Source organism: Rissa tridactyla, chromosome 4, assembly GCF_028500815.1.
Source record: "Rissa tridactyla isolate bRisTri1 chromosome 4, bRisTri1.patW.cur.20221130, whole genome shotgun sequence".
Classification (NCBI taxonomy): Eukaryota; Metazoa; Chordata; class Aves; order Charadriiformes; family Laridae; genus Rissa; species Rissa tridactyla.
This window is the reverse complement of record NC_071469.1, coordinates 27,808,946-27,826,846: the sequence shown is the minus strand read 5'-3', so window position 1 is coordinate 27,826,846 and position 17,901 is coordinate 27,808,946. Positions and strand designations below refer to the sequence as shown.

General features: G+C 39.8%; 1 protein-coding gene across 1 annotated transcript; it reads right to left on the bottom strand.

Moving 5' to 3' along the window:
• Window positions 1-139: 139 nt before the first annotated feature.
• On the bottom strand, window positions 140-17,879 carry SNW1 (SNW domain containing 1). Its single transcript, XM_054197897.1, has 14 exons — window positions 17,793-17,879; window positions 16,665-16,818; window positions 14,023-14,184; window positions 8,823-8,918; window positions 8,624-8,730; window positions 7,682-7,786; window positions 7,520-7,589; window positions 6,776-6,841; window positions 5,380-5,496; window positions 4,887-5,028; window positions 3,104-3,200; window positions 2,170-2,287; window positions 982-1,145; window positions 140-900 (listed from the first exon to the last, which is right to left on the bottom strand). The coding sequence occupies exons 1-14, from the start codon at window positions 17,804-17,806 to the stop codon at window positions 696-698; spliced, it is 1,617 nt and encodes a 538-aa protein (XP_054053872.1). The 5' UTR covers window positions 17,807-17,879; the 3' UTR covers window positions 140-695.
• Window positions 17,880-17,901: the final 22 nt, after the last annotated feature.

Below are 17,901 nucleotides of genomic sequence, written 5' to 3'. Positions count from 1 at the left end.
CAATATTCTGGAAGATCAGAAATGAAAAATATCAAACCTTCTTGCCTATCTAACTAATTTGAATAATTTCCATTGTTTTCAGCTCACTCTCAAACAGCAGACCCGTAGAAGACGCAGTCAAAGGAAGAATCAAAGTCAGTGAGCGGTGGAAGGAGGCTTTATTTCACTAAATGTAAAGAAACTAAAATAAAGATTACTGAGAAACTATGAATGAGTATTTGTTTTAAAACAGAATCCAGCTGTTTCCCCTCCTTGTTCAAATAAACTGTATAGCCACACTACTAAAGAAACACTGAATCATAAACTCCCTAGCATCCATTACAGCATAAGACAATAATTACATACAGCAGGAAACTTTCAACAGATGAAGTAAAAGCTTTAGCTACCTACAAAAACTAAAGCTGTAGGAAGGGGCTACATTCTTACCCTGAGATGCTGGGCAACAGGGAATCAGCAAAGTGGGAGCACTTGCTAAAGTGCTAAATTCCCTTGTGAAATGTTTCAAAGTGGTCTCCATTCCTCCACTCTCCAGGGGTAGCTGTCCTACGTAGAATTAATGGGTGTATATATACCCACACAACAAGAGTTGTGAACTGCTGCATTAAAACGCCATTCCCCCTCTGATATTAAAAATGCTTTTTGCATGAAGTCCAAGCTCGGAGTCCATTTCTCTACCTCTCCAAGAGCAGAGGCATTCAGTCCTTCCTCCTCTTTTTGCTCTCATGCTCGTGTTCTTTTGGGCGGCTGCTATCCGATGGCCGTTTAGAGCCACCATGTTGCTTAGCTTCTTCCAGAAACTTGTCCAAACCAAAGGGATCCTCCTCAAATTGAACAGGTCCGTCTCTGCCCCTCCCTCTGGTGTTGCGATCAGAGTTAGAAAACTCTTTGTCAGGAACAAACCTGCAGGAGAAGAGGCGATACTCAGTTGATTGTAACTCCAGAGTAGTTAATTAAGAGTACTTCTTATTTTTATTTTCTTACCTATTGGTCTTTATTCGAGCCTCTAGATCATCACCATACATGTCCTTATCCACATTTTTACTTGGCCTGTAGATGTTTTGGGCCATATCCTTGCCACTTCTCCAAGGCTGGTCATAAACATTATAAATTTCATCTTCTCCTCCAGCAAAGCCACTGTCCATACCCTGTGAAGAAGGAAGAACAGCAGCATAACACAAACGAGCCTGCAAAACCAGCTAATTTATTTTAACCTCAGATGGTGTCACACAGATACACAAAGATGGTACCGTGTGATTTACTATTGATTTCAAATGAGTTCAAGCACGTCCATTAGGATATGAGTGGTTTTGGGTCTGGGATTAAGGCCAGACAACACGACACAATTGTTATTACAAGCTTCAGTCAGGGCCAATTCTGCTCTTCCAGAAAGCAAAAGGAAGAATTACGGACCGTTCATATTTCAGAGTAATGGATCATTTCAGTTTGTCCTGCAAGTACAGCTGTCTATAACAGCCAAGTACAACCATACAGAATGGATATTATGCAGAATTTCTGGAAAACATGATATAAGCTGACTGATCGAAACCACACAGAGCCTCATGTAAACTGTGAAAGCAGAAGTGCCTGCCTGTTCTTCACTTTTGATTCATCAGCTTTCCTGTCTGCCCGCAGGTCTTTCACTGGGGACATGAAAAAGAATGATTGACAAACTGCAGGTCTATTCAGGGACTTTCTGTAGCCTAATCTACTTTTTCATCTCTGAATAGTATAAAGTTCAGCGAAAATAAATGTTGTTGTTAACTATTTATATCTTCAGAAGGATTTTTAACATAAGCAATAACGGGAATAGAAAGTATTTACTTGCTTCTGTCTCAGAGCAAATTTCCCTTATTCAAACAGTACGTTTATACAAAAGAAGAAAATGGGGTCACTGCAGCTTGAAGGCAAAACAGCTTCTTTCTCCTGACTCCCCAGTGAGAAAAACCACAACAAAACCATTTTAATTCAGTTATACATTCAGAATATTCCACTTTTTGTTGCATCAGGTATGGATAAAGGAGATCTCCTAACCAGTTATGTAGAGCCTTGTTTCAGAGTACCCACAACGACCGTGAGAACAGTGTCCCTTTAGTATTCTAGCCACAGCCACTACGGAAGGACGAGCACGTCCTCACAGAAAGCTGCACAGCTGTGAAAAGGTATTTTTACCTTGCTCTGGTTGAACAGCCTCTGGTCATACTGGAGTTCATTGGATGGCCTGGGGTTGGGTACTCCTAGAGCAATAACTTCACTGATATCTCTGTTCTCATTTCTCTGCAGCTTTGACCTGAATTTAAAAAAAAAAAAAGTTTTACTAGGTCATAAACCGCATTTCTTGATGTGCTCAACTGCAACCTGATCCTGTAGCAGTTGCTAACAAAACGCCTCACCAGCCAGATTTTGACTGTTGCCCTTCCCCACTTGCTAACATTTAAAATTTGTCTCCTGGCAAAGGAAACATTTGGGAAAGTTATGTTCAGCTGGGCATTACATTTAAATTTGCTTTCCACTATCTGCAACTTACATCAAGCTGACTTGGTCTAAAAATGTCGTATTTATTTTTTGCAAGAACTAGTGTAATTATATACTCGGAAGGCCAAGCAATTTAATTTTAAGATATTAGAGATTCTAAGCCTCCAGAAACCGTTTGCGCTCAGAAATCTCACTGGCTTGGGCAAGGAAGATACTTCAGCCTACACTCATAAATCTAAGCTTACTTCAAACGGACAGCTTCAAGAAACAAAGCCACTACTGATACTCTGGTCTCACTGAAGTTATAGGATCTAGCTTTCAACCTTTGCTGTCAACATGTTAATTATATCTGAATATACTAAAGTGCTACTAAAGAAAATCGCACACAAAACCAACACCCCCCCATCTCCATTCACCTGGAAAATTCTAAATTTAGAAGAGAGGACTGCCGTACACTAACACAGTAATACCATTTCACACAATGAATGAACAGCGCTTCATACCAGCAAATATCTCCACAAGGCAAAATTCAGGTACCCACATCAAGCAAAAGGAAGCCCAGTGTAATAGTTTCCCTAGTGGAGAAGCCCATGCCAGTACAGGAATAAAGCCGCTTTCTTTTGTGACTCACCTTTTGTCAGGAGCTGCCCTAGAAAGATTTCTGTCATGCTGTCTCTCTTTGCGCCGGTCATGTCTGATTTCATCTCTTTCTCTAGCTTCTCCATCCTCTGAACAAACGCAAGATTGCTCATTATAGACACATATTTGAAGTCTGAATTAACTATGCCACAGACATTGGCACAGTGATTCGATTCAGTATTCTTTTATAGAAGTGTAACATTTTAAATAGTGCTAGGGGTCACTTTAAACAAACTGAACACATAGGAAACCATAGCTTCCTTATGCCACAACCAATTAACTGTCCTTGACAAGAGGGTTAAAGCCGATACGTCCAACAACTATGTTTTCTAAACTTTCACAAACTTAGAATACTTGTCCATCTAGGAATGGATATCCTAAAACACCTACAGATCACCATATCATACGTTTATCTCTTAAGTTTAAAAAGATCATTCAAACACGCAGGCATCTAAGTGCTTTGAAGAACATTCTGTGACTCAGTATCAGAAAATCACTCAGGTTGGAAGGGAGTCTCTAGTTCAACCTCCTGCTGAAAGCAGGATCAATGCTGAATTCAAACCAGGTTGCCCAGGGCTCTGCCCACTCAGGTGGGAAGAACCTCCACAGTAGAGACTGCCAGCCTCCCCTCGGCAACTTGTTCCACTGCTGCTTGTCCTCAAGGTGAAAATTTTTCTCCTCACATGTAGTTGGAGCTTCCTGCTTCAACTTTTGACCACTTTCTCATTCTTCCAAGGTGCAGCTTAGCTAAGAGCTCTGAGAATCTCCTTGTAGATATGGGAAAGCTCCCATTAGGTCCCTCCAAAGCCACATCTTCTGGCACAACAAGCTTCCTTCTTCTCAGCATTTCCTGACTAGGCAGATACTCTAGCCCCTTGACCATTTTGATGGCCCTCCACTGAACTCACTCCAGTTTATCAATGTCTGTCTTGTACCTGGACGCCCATAACTGCACACAGTATTCCAGATGCAGTCTAACAGGTCACCAGTAAAAGGAAATGATTACTTCCCTTGACCTACAGGTTACACTCCTGCAGATGCAGCTTAGTATGCCCTTCGCGTTGCCGCTGCCAGGGCACACCGCTGGCTTACGTTTAGCATATTGTCCACTGGGACTCTCAGGTCCTTTTCAACAGAGTGGCTCTCCAGCCAGCCAGTCCCCGGCCTGCTGGATTTGGCATTATATGACCATATCCTCAACCTTCTAGAGAGATCGTAACTGCTTTGTAAGTTCAGCATTTTGATTGCTGAAGCATCATTTCAATCAAAACATAAGTCTCACCACAACGGTTATGATTTAGTTAGGTTAGCAGGTTTTGGGCCTAATGGCCAAAAGAACTACAGTCCTGCAGGACTGGTTAGTGCAAGAGACAGAATATTGCATTTACCATCTTTGAAACCTTAAAGATGGTTTAGTTCTTGTAAACAAAGTTGTTCTCCATCTGCAACAAGCCTTTTCTAAAAAAAAATGATTAGTTTAGAACAGTCCATGAAAGCCATTACTTTCACTGATCCATTAACAACTCAAACTCAACAACGTCCTAAACCTGTATATGCTGTCATACTGCTGTGAGGTTCAAATCCAGATCCCATCAAACCAGCCAGTGGATTAACCAAATTCACTTGCTAATCAAGTGAAGAAATGAAGAACAGATGTCATGCTGAGAAATTACAGTTGATATTTAGGTATTATAATTTCTCAGGTTATTTCTCCAAACCCACACTTCAGAGACTGCTAAGAAAAACCATAGCATCTTAATAACAAAGAAATGTACCTTTTTCAACATGGGTTTTGATCCCTGCTCTTCTCTCCCTGGCTTTCTGAGCCATTTCTCGTAGCTTTTCCTCATGTTTCTCCTTTTCTTTCTGAGCCATCTTTCTCTCCACCTGGGCACGCATCTCTACTGCCTCACGAGCCTGCACACATAAGACGCAGTTAAAAAGACAGAAAGTTAGCACCTGGGATGCAAGCAGATCTTCTGTCATGGAGTTATCCAGTCAAAAGGGCAGGAATCAAGCCATGAAGTTCAAAGCCAGACAGTCACAGCAGTTAGAGCTGAGAAACATGACCCACAACCTCCAATAATCTAACCCACACCGAGCCACTGATTCAAAGACATCGGGGATAAGACCTTACGTCTTATGTTAGCCAAGAAGCAGGACAAAACAAAAAGCTATAGCCTATTCACAGTTGATTTTCTCAAGGAAATTAAGCATAAAAAGAATGTAAAACCACATGGAACAAAACAGTATAAACAACGACCTGACCTTTCTGTCAGCTATATAGAGAGCCTCAGCAAGCTTGGCAAAGTTTTCATTAATATGAACAGTCTGGAGTCCTCTGCCGTCTGCAGCCAGACGCTTATCTAACGGAATGGTGTAACCCTATAATGGAAACAGAGAGGCAGTTAATCACAGAAACTAACTTATTTGTAATAACAAACTTTATTGCATTTATTGTGTAAGAAAACAAAAATACGCACAAAACTCACAACCCATCATTAATACACCTCGATGGACCTCCTTTATACATACTTCATATTCATTCCAGGTAACACTGAGCTTCACTCCAATCCCAAATTGGAATCACAATTTCCCTTGAAGTTACATCTCAGCACAAATAACGATCTTTTATTGGTAAGGTCCACTCTGTGCTTTGTGTTAAGAACGACAGATAACAGCTTTCCCATTCTCTGAGCTGTTTTACCATTTGTGCTTAAAAACTGTTTTCCCTAAACTGTTTTCATACCTGTTAAGAGGTTAGCTGATTCAAAATGAGAAAGTAAGGGGCAAGGCTGCCAGCAAAAGTAAGAGACACTAAATGTCAATTTTGCTTTCAAAAGCTGAAATTTAAAATTATTTATAGATGGTATTTTAAGATTCTTTAGCGAGCTCTACAAAATTTTTGCTTCGGTTTTAGCATCTGTAACCTAAAATTTGATCTACTAATTAGCATCAGTCCCAGTTATACAGCTGTGTTGGTATAGAAAAAAAAAATAACATCCAAACATGCAGCTTTTCCTTCCTCCATTTGAAGAGGCTGCCTCATGACAACAGCTTGGTAAGTTTGAGAATGATTAGACCAGTTACTGCAGCAAATTATAAATTCTCCCTTCTCTCTGAACATGAACTCACTGGCTGATAAAGATCAAAAGGGACAGGACATACCTACCCAAACAAGGAATAAAAATAGCTAAGCTAACCTGTGATGAACACTCATTAGTAAAAGAATGCAACACGGAGAACTTTCCAGAAATTTGGACTGCAGTATTAAAAAGAAACATGCTTGGTTCTCTATAAATTACCCTTCCCTTTTCAGTTTAGATGGCTTTACTTTGTGAGCTCTGGAGACTTTGGTTTCAGATTCCATATACTGCGCTATTATGGGGATTTTAACTAATGCCAGTTTTCCTCTCAAAATGCATAATGTCTGTTATGAAGTAATATACTCTCTCTCAGTTCTATACTGCTGTCAATTTGACAACTCTTACATGCCAAAGAAAGAAAAAACTGAGTTGTACAATCATTTGTTCTCCATGCTGGAAGCAGCCCCTTTACCTAACTCTAAGGGTTTAAAACCAGTATTATTCAAGCTTAAGTCATTCACAGAAGTCTCCCAGCATGGTGCAACATTGGAAAGGTGAATTTATGACAGTTTAATTACCTTTGCATTTTTCCAGTTTGAAATGCATGGAGGAATTTTCCACTCTTGCTGCTCTTTCACAGTCATCTGATTTAAGAGAAAAAGCAGAGTCATCTTTAGATTTACAGCAAAAGGAAATACTGTTTTCTTTCTCAAAGACAGCTGTGAAACTATTGAAATAAGAGTAAAGAGTTCAGGACACTGCCACAAAAAACCCAACTCTTAGCAGCAATAAGATGTTCATTTCTGCACAGTACCTTTGCCAACATTGAGTAAAGTCATGACCAGCTTTTCAGCCATCGTCTTAAACTTTCGTCACACAGGCCGGAACTCCCAGCCAACAGCTCAAGTTGTAAGAAACTGATGAACCACCACCACACCCATCTCTCAGAAGAGAGCTAATCCTTAATAATTAATAACACAAGTTAGTGTTATTAAGGCTTAGCTTAATAGTGTTGTCTAAAAGCAGTATCAGTGTACCAAGGCTAAAGCCTCAGTCAACAAATCCATGCTATAAACAACTCCATCAATGCAGCCATGCATAAAATACATGGGAAATCTACTTATGTACCTTGTCAAAGGTTGAGAAGAGAGCTACTATCAGAACTGCCCAGAAAAAAACCAAAAAGACTGCACCAGGCACCAAGTTTATCACTTAACATCACATCAAAAGAAAGTGAACGTACACAGACATGAACTAGATCAAATTAGAATTTGTGAACTCGTCTAGAATTCAAAACTGAGAACAGCTATGGCATTTCATACCTTTCTACTAGGAGAGTGCATTACAGGTGCTGGAGGAGAAGGTGGTCCACGCGGAATCTTCTTGTTAATTCTGAACAATTAAGAAAACAATTACAATCAGCATGTTGTATGGAAATACACTTCAGAATCTTCTATTTGCCATGAACAAGTTTTAATAGTTACTTGAATCTCGGAGGCTCCATAGGGTCCTTCTGCATTTCCACCATCCGAATAACTCTCTGTTTTGCTCCAGAGTTGAAGGCAACACCTTGCTGAGATGGTGTGTACCTGAGTAAAACAATCAAAGCGCTCAGTTCTCTGCGCACAGCTAGATACTCCTTGCCCACCCCATTTTTACTCAGTTCACTGCTCTAACTGCGTTTTCATTTCCTCCACACCAATTTAAGACTTTTCCACTGTGAACACCAGGAGCAGGTAACTGCACAGAGGATACTGGACTGAATGCAGACAATCAATTACACCAGACAGAATGTATCTTCCCAGGGCTATATTCTCCTCTTTCAACCTAGATTCTGAAGTAGAAGAAAGAAACTAACAGAGTACATGGAGCATGTCACAATACTCTCTACCCATGTCTGTGAATCCCTGGTGACTACTTACTGGTTATTAAAAACCTCTTCACATACTTTTTTCAGAATTAACCTCAGGCCAAGTCTAACCCTACATGGAATTTTTCTGTGTTTGCAGCGGAAAATCCCCATAAATAAGTATCATCCTTCTAGTAATTCCAATTCTTTCCAATTGCTCATTTTATACGAGGGAAGAACTTTATTACATGCCTTGTCTTGACTTGAAACTCCCAGTAAAGAGTCTGTTTTCAGGGCAACACCATTAATAGTGCTCCCCGACAAATCTATATTTTGCTGCTAAAACAATAACCCCTCCACAAAGTGCCACAAGTCATGACATGTTATTACATATTTCAACGCACTTCAAACCAAGTTATCACTAGTGGGTTAATTCAAAATACATAAGCCAGTTTCATATTACTTCCAGAATAACAGAATTCAAGAGGAATTTCCGTTCTCAGAAATTCAAGCAATATCCTAATTTTAATCAATTTTATATATAACAATACCTTACACATACACCAGCACTACATACCGAATGTACTGTGCAGGAGCTAGTTTGTCAGCTGCTCGAACTGGCATGGCTGCTGCAACTTTTTGAGAGACTGATTTCTCCAAGGCTGCTCTTGTCTTCTCTGTTATCTGAAGACAAAAATACCACAGGATGCACCTCATCACGTATGCAAGACATACAATATACCACTGATAACTAGGCACATCAGTGCATATAATACCTCTCTAATTGCCTCCTCATCTGGTCTTTGCAGTTCAGGATCATCCACATTCATGACCTCTTTTGGCACAAGATCTGTGTATTTGCTGTAAATAACCTGGAAGACATTATATTTTAATCAATGCTGGTGAACAGGAATAAATGTACATATATCAAAGGAAATGTTTCAGGCCTAGATTATACTTTAGGTACTAAAGAAAATTGGTATACAACTCTAAAGGCATTACAATTACATATTCTTCAATGACTCCCATAGAACAAGAGTATACTCTGAACTGTTTTATAGATGGAATAATTGAAGAAAAGAAGCAATCTGATTAAATATAATTCTGTAAATCACTCTCAGATGTGGGATTAGACACCAGTTTCCTGCTTTTCTTTCCTACTCTTTTCCTTTTTCAGGGTCCCCAAGGCAGGAAAAAGAATAATCCACATTTGTACTTCTTTTTTCAAGGATTACTTAAGAATTTGATACAAGTGTTCTTCAGCATCTAGATTTTTAAAATTTCATTATGTTTCCTATTTTCTTGAAAAAAAAAAAGCTTAAGCAATCTGTTCTTGACACTTTCCCTTATATAGGGACTTCAGTCTTCATACAACATGCAGCTAGCTGTCAGTAGCTTTAAGCCCCGATTTTAAATATAGGGAAAGAATACTATTAGATGGCTATAGGGAAAAAATTATTACATTGCATTAATGCTTCACATTTGTCCAACAAAACAACATTAAAAAGTCTTAGTTCAAAGGGTTAAAAGTCATTACAACTATTATTTCAAGTTTATTATAAAATGCACGTCTAGCTATGAAACTGACCTTTAGTCTCAGCATTAATTTGTCACACAAGAGCCATTTACTGCTTCTCAGCCTTCACTCCTAAAATTTTCATCCTCTGAATTAGTATAAATAATATCCTAGCTCCTCAAATGCTGAATGAAGGACATCTGAAGAGCAGTGTTCCTGTAAGGTAATTAACTCTAAGTCCAAGTGCCTTGCTGCACGAAGAACAAAGTATGCTGCAAGAGCTCAGAGTATCTCAGAAGACAAAAAAGAAAGCAGAAAAGTCTAAGAGATGCTCTAAAAACTACAGGACACTGAGGTACAAATGAGCTACATGAACTATTTAAACCCTTCAGTACTGCACGCAAATGGCAAGCTGCATTAACATGGAAGAAATCCCTAATATAGATTAAACTAGCCTGAAAATACAAAAAAATTTTGTCTCCATCAAAAACTTCTATAGTTGCATGTTCTAATTGAAGTCCTTTTTTGAGGTGATATAGACAGGCAGACAAAGATGTTGCACTGTGTTGTTTTTCTAGATATTTACCTTATTTTAACAGTAATGTTAAGATGTTTTATTAATCTAAGACAAAGAGGAGACTGCAATTGTTTGATATTGTAGTATTCACATTCACTACCATTTTTTATCTATGAAATTTAAAAGGAAGCATCGACCTGTGTTTCAGATATTTTGTTTTGATTGCTGCTGAAAAGCAGAAAGAATCTCCTTTAGGCAGAAATGAAATGCTCAATTTTTGGTACAGCTACCTGACACCCTCTCTGGCTGGGGCAGCCTTAACGGGCAGCAAACAGAAATCTGCACGCCATTGCTGCCAGAAAGAGAAATCTTACCTAACTAGTTGTGTAAGATACTGTAGCTCATGGTAGGATTTAGTCATCAATCACATTCATAGTTTCACAAGACATCTGATAGACCCAAGTGTCCTGACAGAAACGTCTTCATTTGTAACACACAAATCTCTCCCTTCAACATACTTTATTCTATATATCCAGAGCAGCCCTGTACAGTGCTCATCAATAGTTTCTCCATATGAAGCACATAACATTTTAGAAGTCATTACAATTACCTGGCTGTAAGCCTGGCACACACACTAGAGAAAAAGTTGGCGACAAGCTCTCAAACCGATCTCTACCAGAAAGGTAAATATATTTATGAGTAAAGAATACTTTTGATTATTTTAATTATATTCACATTCTCTTGATCTGTTCCATTGCTATAACAGGAGTTCCTTCAATAATGGAACTACTCTCTCCTGCAGGTGTTTCAATTCAACTCACAAGCTTGAGAAAAAACTGTAGGTAAGATTTGTGGTTCTTTTTTTTTTTCCTCCTTTAACATCTAAGCTGCAGCCTTGGGCCACTAAGAAGAAATCCAACTCCCGCACAGAAAAATCATCCTTGCCAGAAAAAAAGTAATGGACCTAATAGTCCCATTCCTTGATTTCACTCTCTCTTCTGCATTACTAACAACACAGGAAGCAATTATACATCCTTATTTTCCTAATAAGGGGACAGAGCATCAGTCTCACCAAAGTATATCAATTATTGATACATTATTTTAGCCTGGCTTTCAGTCATGTGAGTAGAGAAATTACTGGAATAATCAACAGCAGCACAAGACCTAACCACACGGTTAATGCTGGAAGTCCTTCATCTGGACAACCAGACGAACTCCATCCTGGGATCCATAAGGTCATGCATCCAGGTTCTTCAACGATATCCAGCATTTCACGTCTAGCAGACTTTCTGCCAGCCCCAAACAGGAGGCTTGTCAGAGTTATCTCATTTATGTCAGCATTTTTCAAGGAAAATTCTCCGAAGCAACAGCTGCAAGAGAGATGAACCACTGCAAAAGCAGAAACCGCTGACAAACCATCTAGCGATAGGGTCCGAGTAATGGAACTGCCGCCTCTACAAGAAGGCAGAATACTAAATTCAACTTCAAAAAATCCATAAGCTGTAGCAAAAGCAAAATTTGCACCTTAACTCAGACCAAACAAGTAGCTCATAGAATAGGATCAGAAACTCCATCTCATTTCTGGCAGGCTACTAAGTATCTCTTTCACTTAGCTCTAAGTATTAAGATTGAAGAAAAATTTGAATTATGACCGCAGCTCTCAGGATAATGAAACTTCTGTATGTAATCTCACTGACACTGTACTAATAGAAGTTCTCTCTTACAAAAAAATATTACACATTATTCAACTCAACATAGATTAGTGAAGAACTGCTCCCTAGGACATCTTTGCCAATACTTTCTCACCCCTGGGGGAAGAAAAAAAAAATAAAAAAAAAAATCAAGCAATAGTAGTTCTGCTATATCCAGTGAAGTTGTTCCATTCACCCAGTTTTACTCTCCCTTGAATAACAATACTCTATCTTTAGTCCCAGCATTTACATCCAGCTGGATACAATCTGAATCAAGCTGACTCAGAAGGCAGAGTTTTAGGGTTAGGAAACCCTAATTCCAGTTCTACACAGCCCAGTTTTGGAAAAGCCACGCATCTCTTCCATCCTGGTAAGTATGGCTACAAAACGTGAACATTGCTGCTTCGTTAGAGATGCCATATGGAAAGTCAATGAATGCTGGTACAGATCTTCATGAATCAAATATGACAAATGTTAACAGCTTAAATTTAACTTTACCTGTTCTAAGTATTACCCTAACTCTGAACCAAATAACGCACAGTGAAAGATTAGTCATTTTTGCCTAACATCAATGATCGTTTCCAGTTCTTTTTCAAATACACTTCAATCCCAATCTGAACAGTTCTGTTATATGCAAGTTAAATCTGATCCTACAAGTAGGTAAAGATGCATTTGACGAGTTGTAAAAATGAGGGTTTAACTACACTAATTTTTTTTTCTTATTATTTGCTCTACACCTTCCTCCAAACCAGTAGGATTATTACTTCTTGTCTACTTTTCTGCTCCAAATTATTTTTTATGCTTTGGGCTAAGTCAAACTTCTATTTAGTATCAAATATTTACTCACAACATTCTTTAAGTGTAATTAATATTTTAGCATCTTCCCCTTGACAAATAATTCAAGACGCTACATAAAGTCTGACGGAACCCCAATGAAAGTTCCCTTGATAAAAACATTGCCACTGCTGTTGTTTCTGGTTAGCCTGGCTACTTTCTACCACACGACAGCATGGAGCCCAATTTGAACCTGCTTTTTTCCAAAGGTACTGCAGTAATTTATGACACACAGGATGAGGATATATAACATGTGACACTTTTTTGACACTCAAATGAGTATTAGTTAAATATAAAATCATATTGGCACTATCCTTCTGCAACTTTGGCAAATTAGGATCAATTTAAAACAACAAAAAAAATGTACCTGTTAAAAAAAAAATATTTCCCTGATATTCTTAGAATGCTCACTCTTATTTTTTCCGTTTGAGAGGTAAAGTTCAGCTTTTGTTTTTCTGTTTAGATAGGTTTTTCCCCTTCCTCCTTTGCAGTAAGACATGGGGCATATTACATACCCATAAGCTTTTCAAGACATCCTAAATTAAAGCAGAAGTCAAATTATTTTGAAAATAACTATTCATATCTATTAACTGAAACTCTTTGTAGTTAACTCCCTTTTTAGATTTTCTTTGGATTACCCTATTCTTTAGAGGAGATGCTTGTTATAACAAGCAGCTCGTCATACACTTTGTCACGCCTCAGCAGCTTTCCACCCTTCAACATCTGCTTAAGAGAATTAAAGTTTTAATGTAGTCCACTTTGCTACATTTGAAAAGGCAGATGTAGATACTCCTCAAAGTGGACTTAGGAGACCCAAGTACCCAGTCTCCTTGATACCAGTTAGGACATCAGGATAAAGTGTCATCTCTTTGTTTTTAGAAAGGCCACTGTACACAGAAAACTGAAGCTGATTACCATTAAACTTGATGAGAATCTTGCCATCAATGAACTTAGCACAAAAATTTAGGAGTATAGCCACCAACAATACTTCCTGCTGCAATTAAAATCATGAAAAAAAAAAAAGAAAAAAGAAAAAGCACCCAACAATATCGAAAGCAGACAGAAGCTTCAAATGTTAAATTAGCAAGACACAAAGTGCGGTATTGTGAAAGCTGAACTGTGTTTTCTGTCTCCCCCCACTCTTGCTACACGCTGAAATGAGGCTGCCTGTGCTCAGGCCTGATTTCAGTTTCTTGCCTTCACTGGATAGCTCTCTAATGAAAGCTGCTAAGCTATCAAGTCAGCTTTGTGTAGAGACTCTCACCATTTTTGCTTTACCTTTTAATTACATAACTGAGAAGATCACAGTGATCCCTGTCAAAATGCTCATGGCAGACCAACGAGTTGAAGTATATGCAATGTGTACACGCAACTTTTCCAGGTATACATGCCAGTCTACATATTTGAAGAAATATTACCTTGTCCTTTGATTGTCCTTGTCGAGCAATTGCATCGTATTTTATTTTTCCTTCTGCATCCACTTGAACAGCCAAAGCATTGGACATTTTCTTCTTTCGACCCATATCCAATGGATATTGGGCCACGTGAATTTCTGGGAAAGCACCCCCATCTCCAAAATCCTACACAAAATAAGAAGTAGTGAATGACTGAAAGACAAAAACATGGTATAGCATTTGCACGGGTGGGAAATGGAATGAAAGAGTGGATTGAGTTTAACAAAATGAATCACTGCCAGAATGCTCTAGTAACTGATTATTTTAGCTGGTAAGAGAACAATGGACTACAGAACTTACACTTATTAAAATGAAAGACACTGAAATGCAGAGACATCTTGCAATAATTATTCTCCGCACAGAGCAAGAGCCCGTATCACTGACTAGAATGTGCAGGCACTACTATGCTACAGACAATATATGATTAAGTATTTAATTCACATGCGAGTTATTAATTAGAACTTCAAAAATTTACTTTCTGCAATAAAGCAACTGTGGAAATACTAAAGTTACATGAGCAGCAACTTTTAAATTAAAATCTCTACTTGTTATTTGTTGCTTTCCACATTATAATGAAGGGAAGAAGTTAAAAGCTTTCCATTCCTTTCAAAGCCTATAGGTCCTAGCTTTACAACGGTATGAATACCAAGCTATCCCATTTCCTTTCTTTGATGCGCGAATACATTGAAAATTGGTCCAGCGCCCAACAGCCTAATATTCTTAAAGTTTATTTCCTCTCTGCTTCAATGTGTTGCTGTAAAAGCATTTAATGAACAGATAACCAAAAGACCTCTCAAAGACGACCACCCTGATTCAGTATCAAGACGGATGCACACAGAATTGGTACTATTCATAAAACAGCTTCAGGCTACGGTTTTGAATGCAATTCTTCAGAGGAAGCATTTGCTTAAAGCAGCACAAGCATCTCCCCCTCCCTCTGTTGCAATGGCACTACTTATGTGGAGTCTGATTAAGAAACTCATTCTTCTTCCTCTTTGATTTGTTTCATTAGGTAGACTAATCTCCCACCATGTTCACCGTGTGAGCGAATGGTTAACACCACTGCAACCTGGACTGAGGCTGGAATAAACAAGCAGAACACTTCCTTCCAAAGAAAGACGTGCTTATGCCATTTTAAAGAGCTCACTGAAATACAGCTTCAGTTATTTAAAGTATTCCACTGGATGTCCCACATTCAGCAATTAGTTACAGAATCAATATTAAAGTATTAGCCCAAACAAAAGTAAGTCATTCCTCAAATTTTTTTGCATAACTCTTGATCTATTAAGAACAGATTTTGTTTCTTCCAATGACAGCATTCCAGGACCACTGGACAAACATTATGCTTTAGAAACATTTATCGCTCTTGAAGAATTTCCATTTTTTACAAGGCAGAAAGGAATCCTTAACAGTCTGAGACATGCATCATTTTGTGGCACGGTGATACTGGAAACTTATAGAGAACCTTCATCACCTGACTTCTTAAAAGAAGTTATATTGATAACATTTAGAAAGAATAAGCACTAAAACACTAACTTTAATAATCAACAGTGTAGGGAGGGAACCCTACACCGGGTGTAATAAAGGTTTAATTTTTAACATCATATGCTTTATTAAACTCTAAACCCATATAAAGATGTTTTACTTTAGGGAACCACTGGAACTACTATTTAAAGTCACCTTATCTAGCACTAATGGATCCCCATGGTACAGTGCTGGATCCATCTTTACAAAAATGGGACACAAACATAAATGAGTAAGGCTGTTACTAGCTCAGGAAAGGACGGCACTTGGGGACAATGCAGGATCACACATGAAATCATCTCTCAAAACCTCAACAGCATGCCTTCTCCCAAGAGCACCGGCTTCTGACTCGTAACAGCAGGTCTCATATGTTATGTCAAACATCATTTCAAAATCTGCAAGGTTTTGCGGGTCACAGTGAGAAATTGTGTTAAAACAGTTTTGTAATCAGAGCTATACACCTCCATACACCCTTCTGCCTTTCAACATTTCCAGTTGAAATTATGTTAAGCTGGCAAGGCCAATATACACAACATTGTCCAAAACCCTTTTGCCAGCAACACACATAGACAATGAATACCTGACAATTTTTTAAGTTTCCTTCCAACTCTAGCATTTTTCTCCAACACCAGCAGCTATCTTTTGTTACGCTACAAACACAACACACACGACCATTCTGTTCTCTGATATACACATGTTCACTTACTCCAGCTACAATCTGGAACATGTATTTAATAAATAACGACAGAGGAACAATACAGATATCTTTCTAGAGGATCCCTGCCTTCACAGACTGTAAACTGAAAGGACCATAGACCTATTTCCATACTACAACGTAACAATCTCTGAACCCTTATAATACCCTATTTACCAGTAAACATTTTAAGTAATCTGGTGAATAGAACAATTTCCCCCACCCAAGAATACACCCATCAGTCTGGATGGAAATTCTGCATGTGGTAACGCTTTGCACAACTCTGTGCTACACTCAAGATGCTCAGAGTTTATTTCTACTCCAGAAAACACACTTTTTTTCCTGCCATTAACAGACACGCTACTACAGTGTGAATTTAAATATCTACCTCTAGCACTCGTGGTATCCATCCTTTCCGGTAACCGTATGGGGGAGGTTCCCGTCGTGATGAGACTAGAGCAGTCTGCCTAGATCTTTGAGCTCTAGCTCTTTCTTCTAGTTCTAGCTGGTCTTGAGACAGCTGGGTTGGAGCTGGTAAAAAACTGCACATCCACAGACAGCCACGAAAAAAAGAGAGACATAAAAAGTTAATTCTGATACTTTCATTCAGTAACACTCAATTATGCTCAAGTCTACTACTAAATTATTAGTCTCTACAATCACTCTATGCAGATTAAGAATCAGTTTATGAAATTTGAATATTGTGATCATCAACCTAAGCGCAGTAACTCCTGAGATTACAGATGCAAAAGCACCGCATCCTTGTTTGAACGGGAATGTGTGACAATGCTCATTCTCCAAGAGAAATGTCACACACCACTGTGCGTTCCTTCCACCACTACAGGGCAGGAAAAGAAAACATGCCCTTCGTCCCAACGACTCCCCCTTCCTTTCTCTCAAAGCAAACGCCCACAACAAGATCTGTCAGCAAGCTCCCCCGTAATTCCAGGTACCTCCCGCCCAAAGCCAATTAGTTGAAACACAATTTCTTGACTTCCCATTTTTCAGCTGGTCTAGATTACGGGGCCCTGTTACGCATTTTTTAAGGAAGCCTCCACCTCCGAGAGAGTGGGCATTCCGGGGCGGCCACTGAAGCTGCATCCCCGAGCCTTGCCAGAGACGCACCACCTCGTAACAAAGAACTCTCGCCCCGGCTCCCAGTAAGCAAACCCCGACAAAACCCCACAGACCCGACCACCTCCAGCCGAGGCGCTCCTTCTCCCCACGGAAAACAGGCGAGGCAGGCAAAGCCCCGAACCCGCGGCAACGCCAAACACCCCCTCCCGCCAGGGCAGGGCGGCTCCCCCAGCCCCGACCCGCCCCGGTCCAGGCCGCGGCCCAGCCTCCTCACGGCCCAGTGGGCCCACCACCCAGGAGAGGCCGCGGCCCCGCAGTGCACTCCCCGAGCGCGGCCTTTCTGGTCGGCCGGAGCCTCGCACAGCCACTGGGAAGCCGCGGGCAGGGGAAGGGGAGAGCAGATACCCGAACCGAGCCAGACGGAGCAGACCAGACCCACCTGGTGAGCGCCATCTTGCCGCCTCCGTCGTCTTCTGGGGAGCCAGGCCGCGGGGGCGGGGGAAGGGCGGTGGCAGTAGCTGCGCATGCGCCGGGCGGCGCAGCGACTC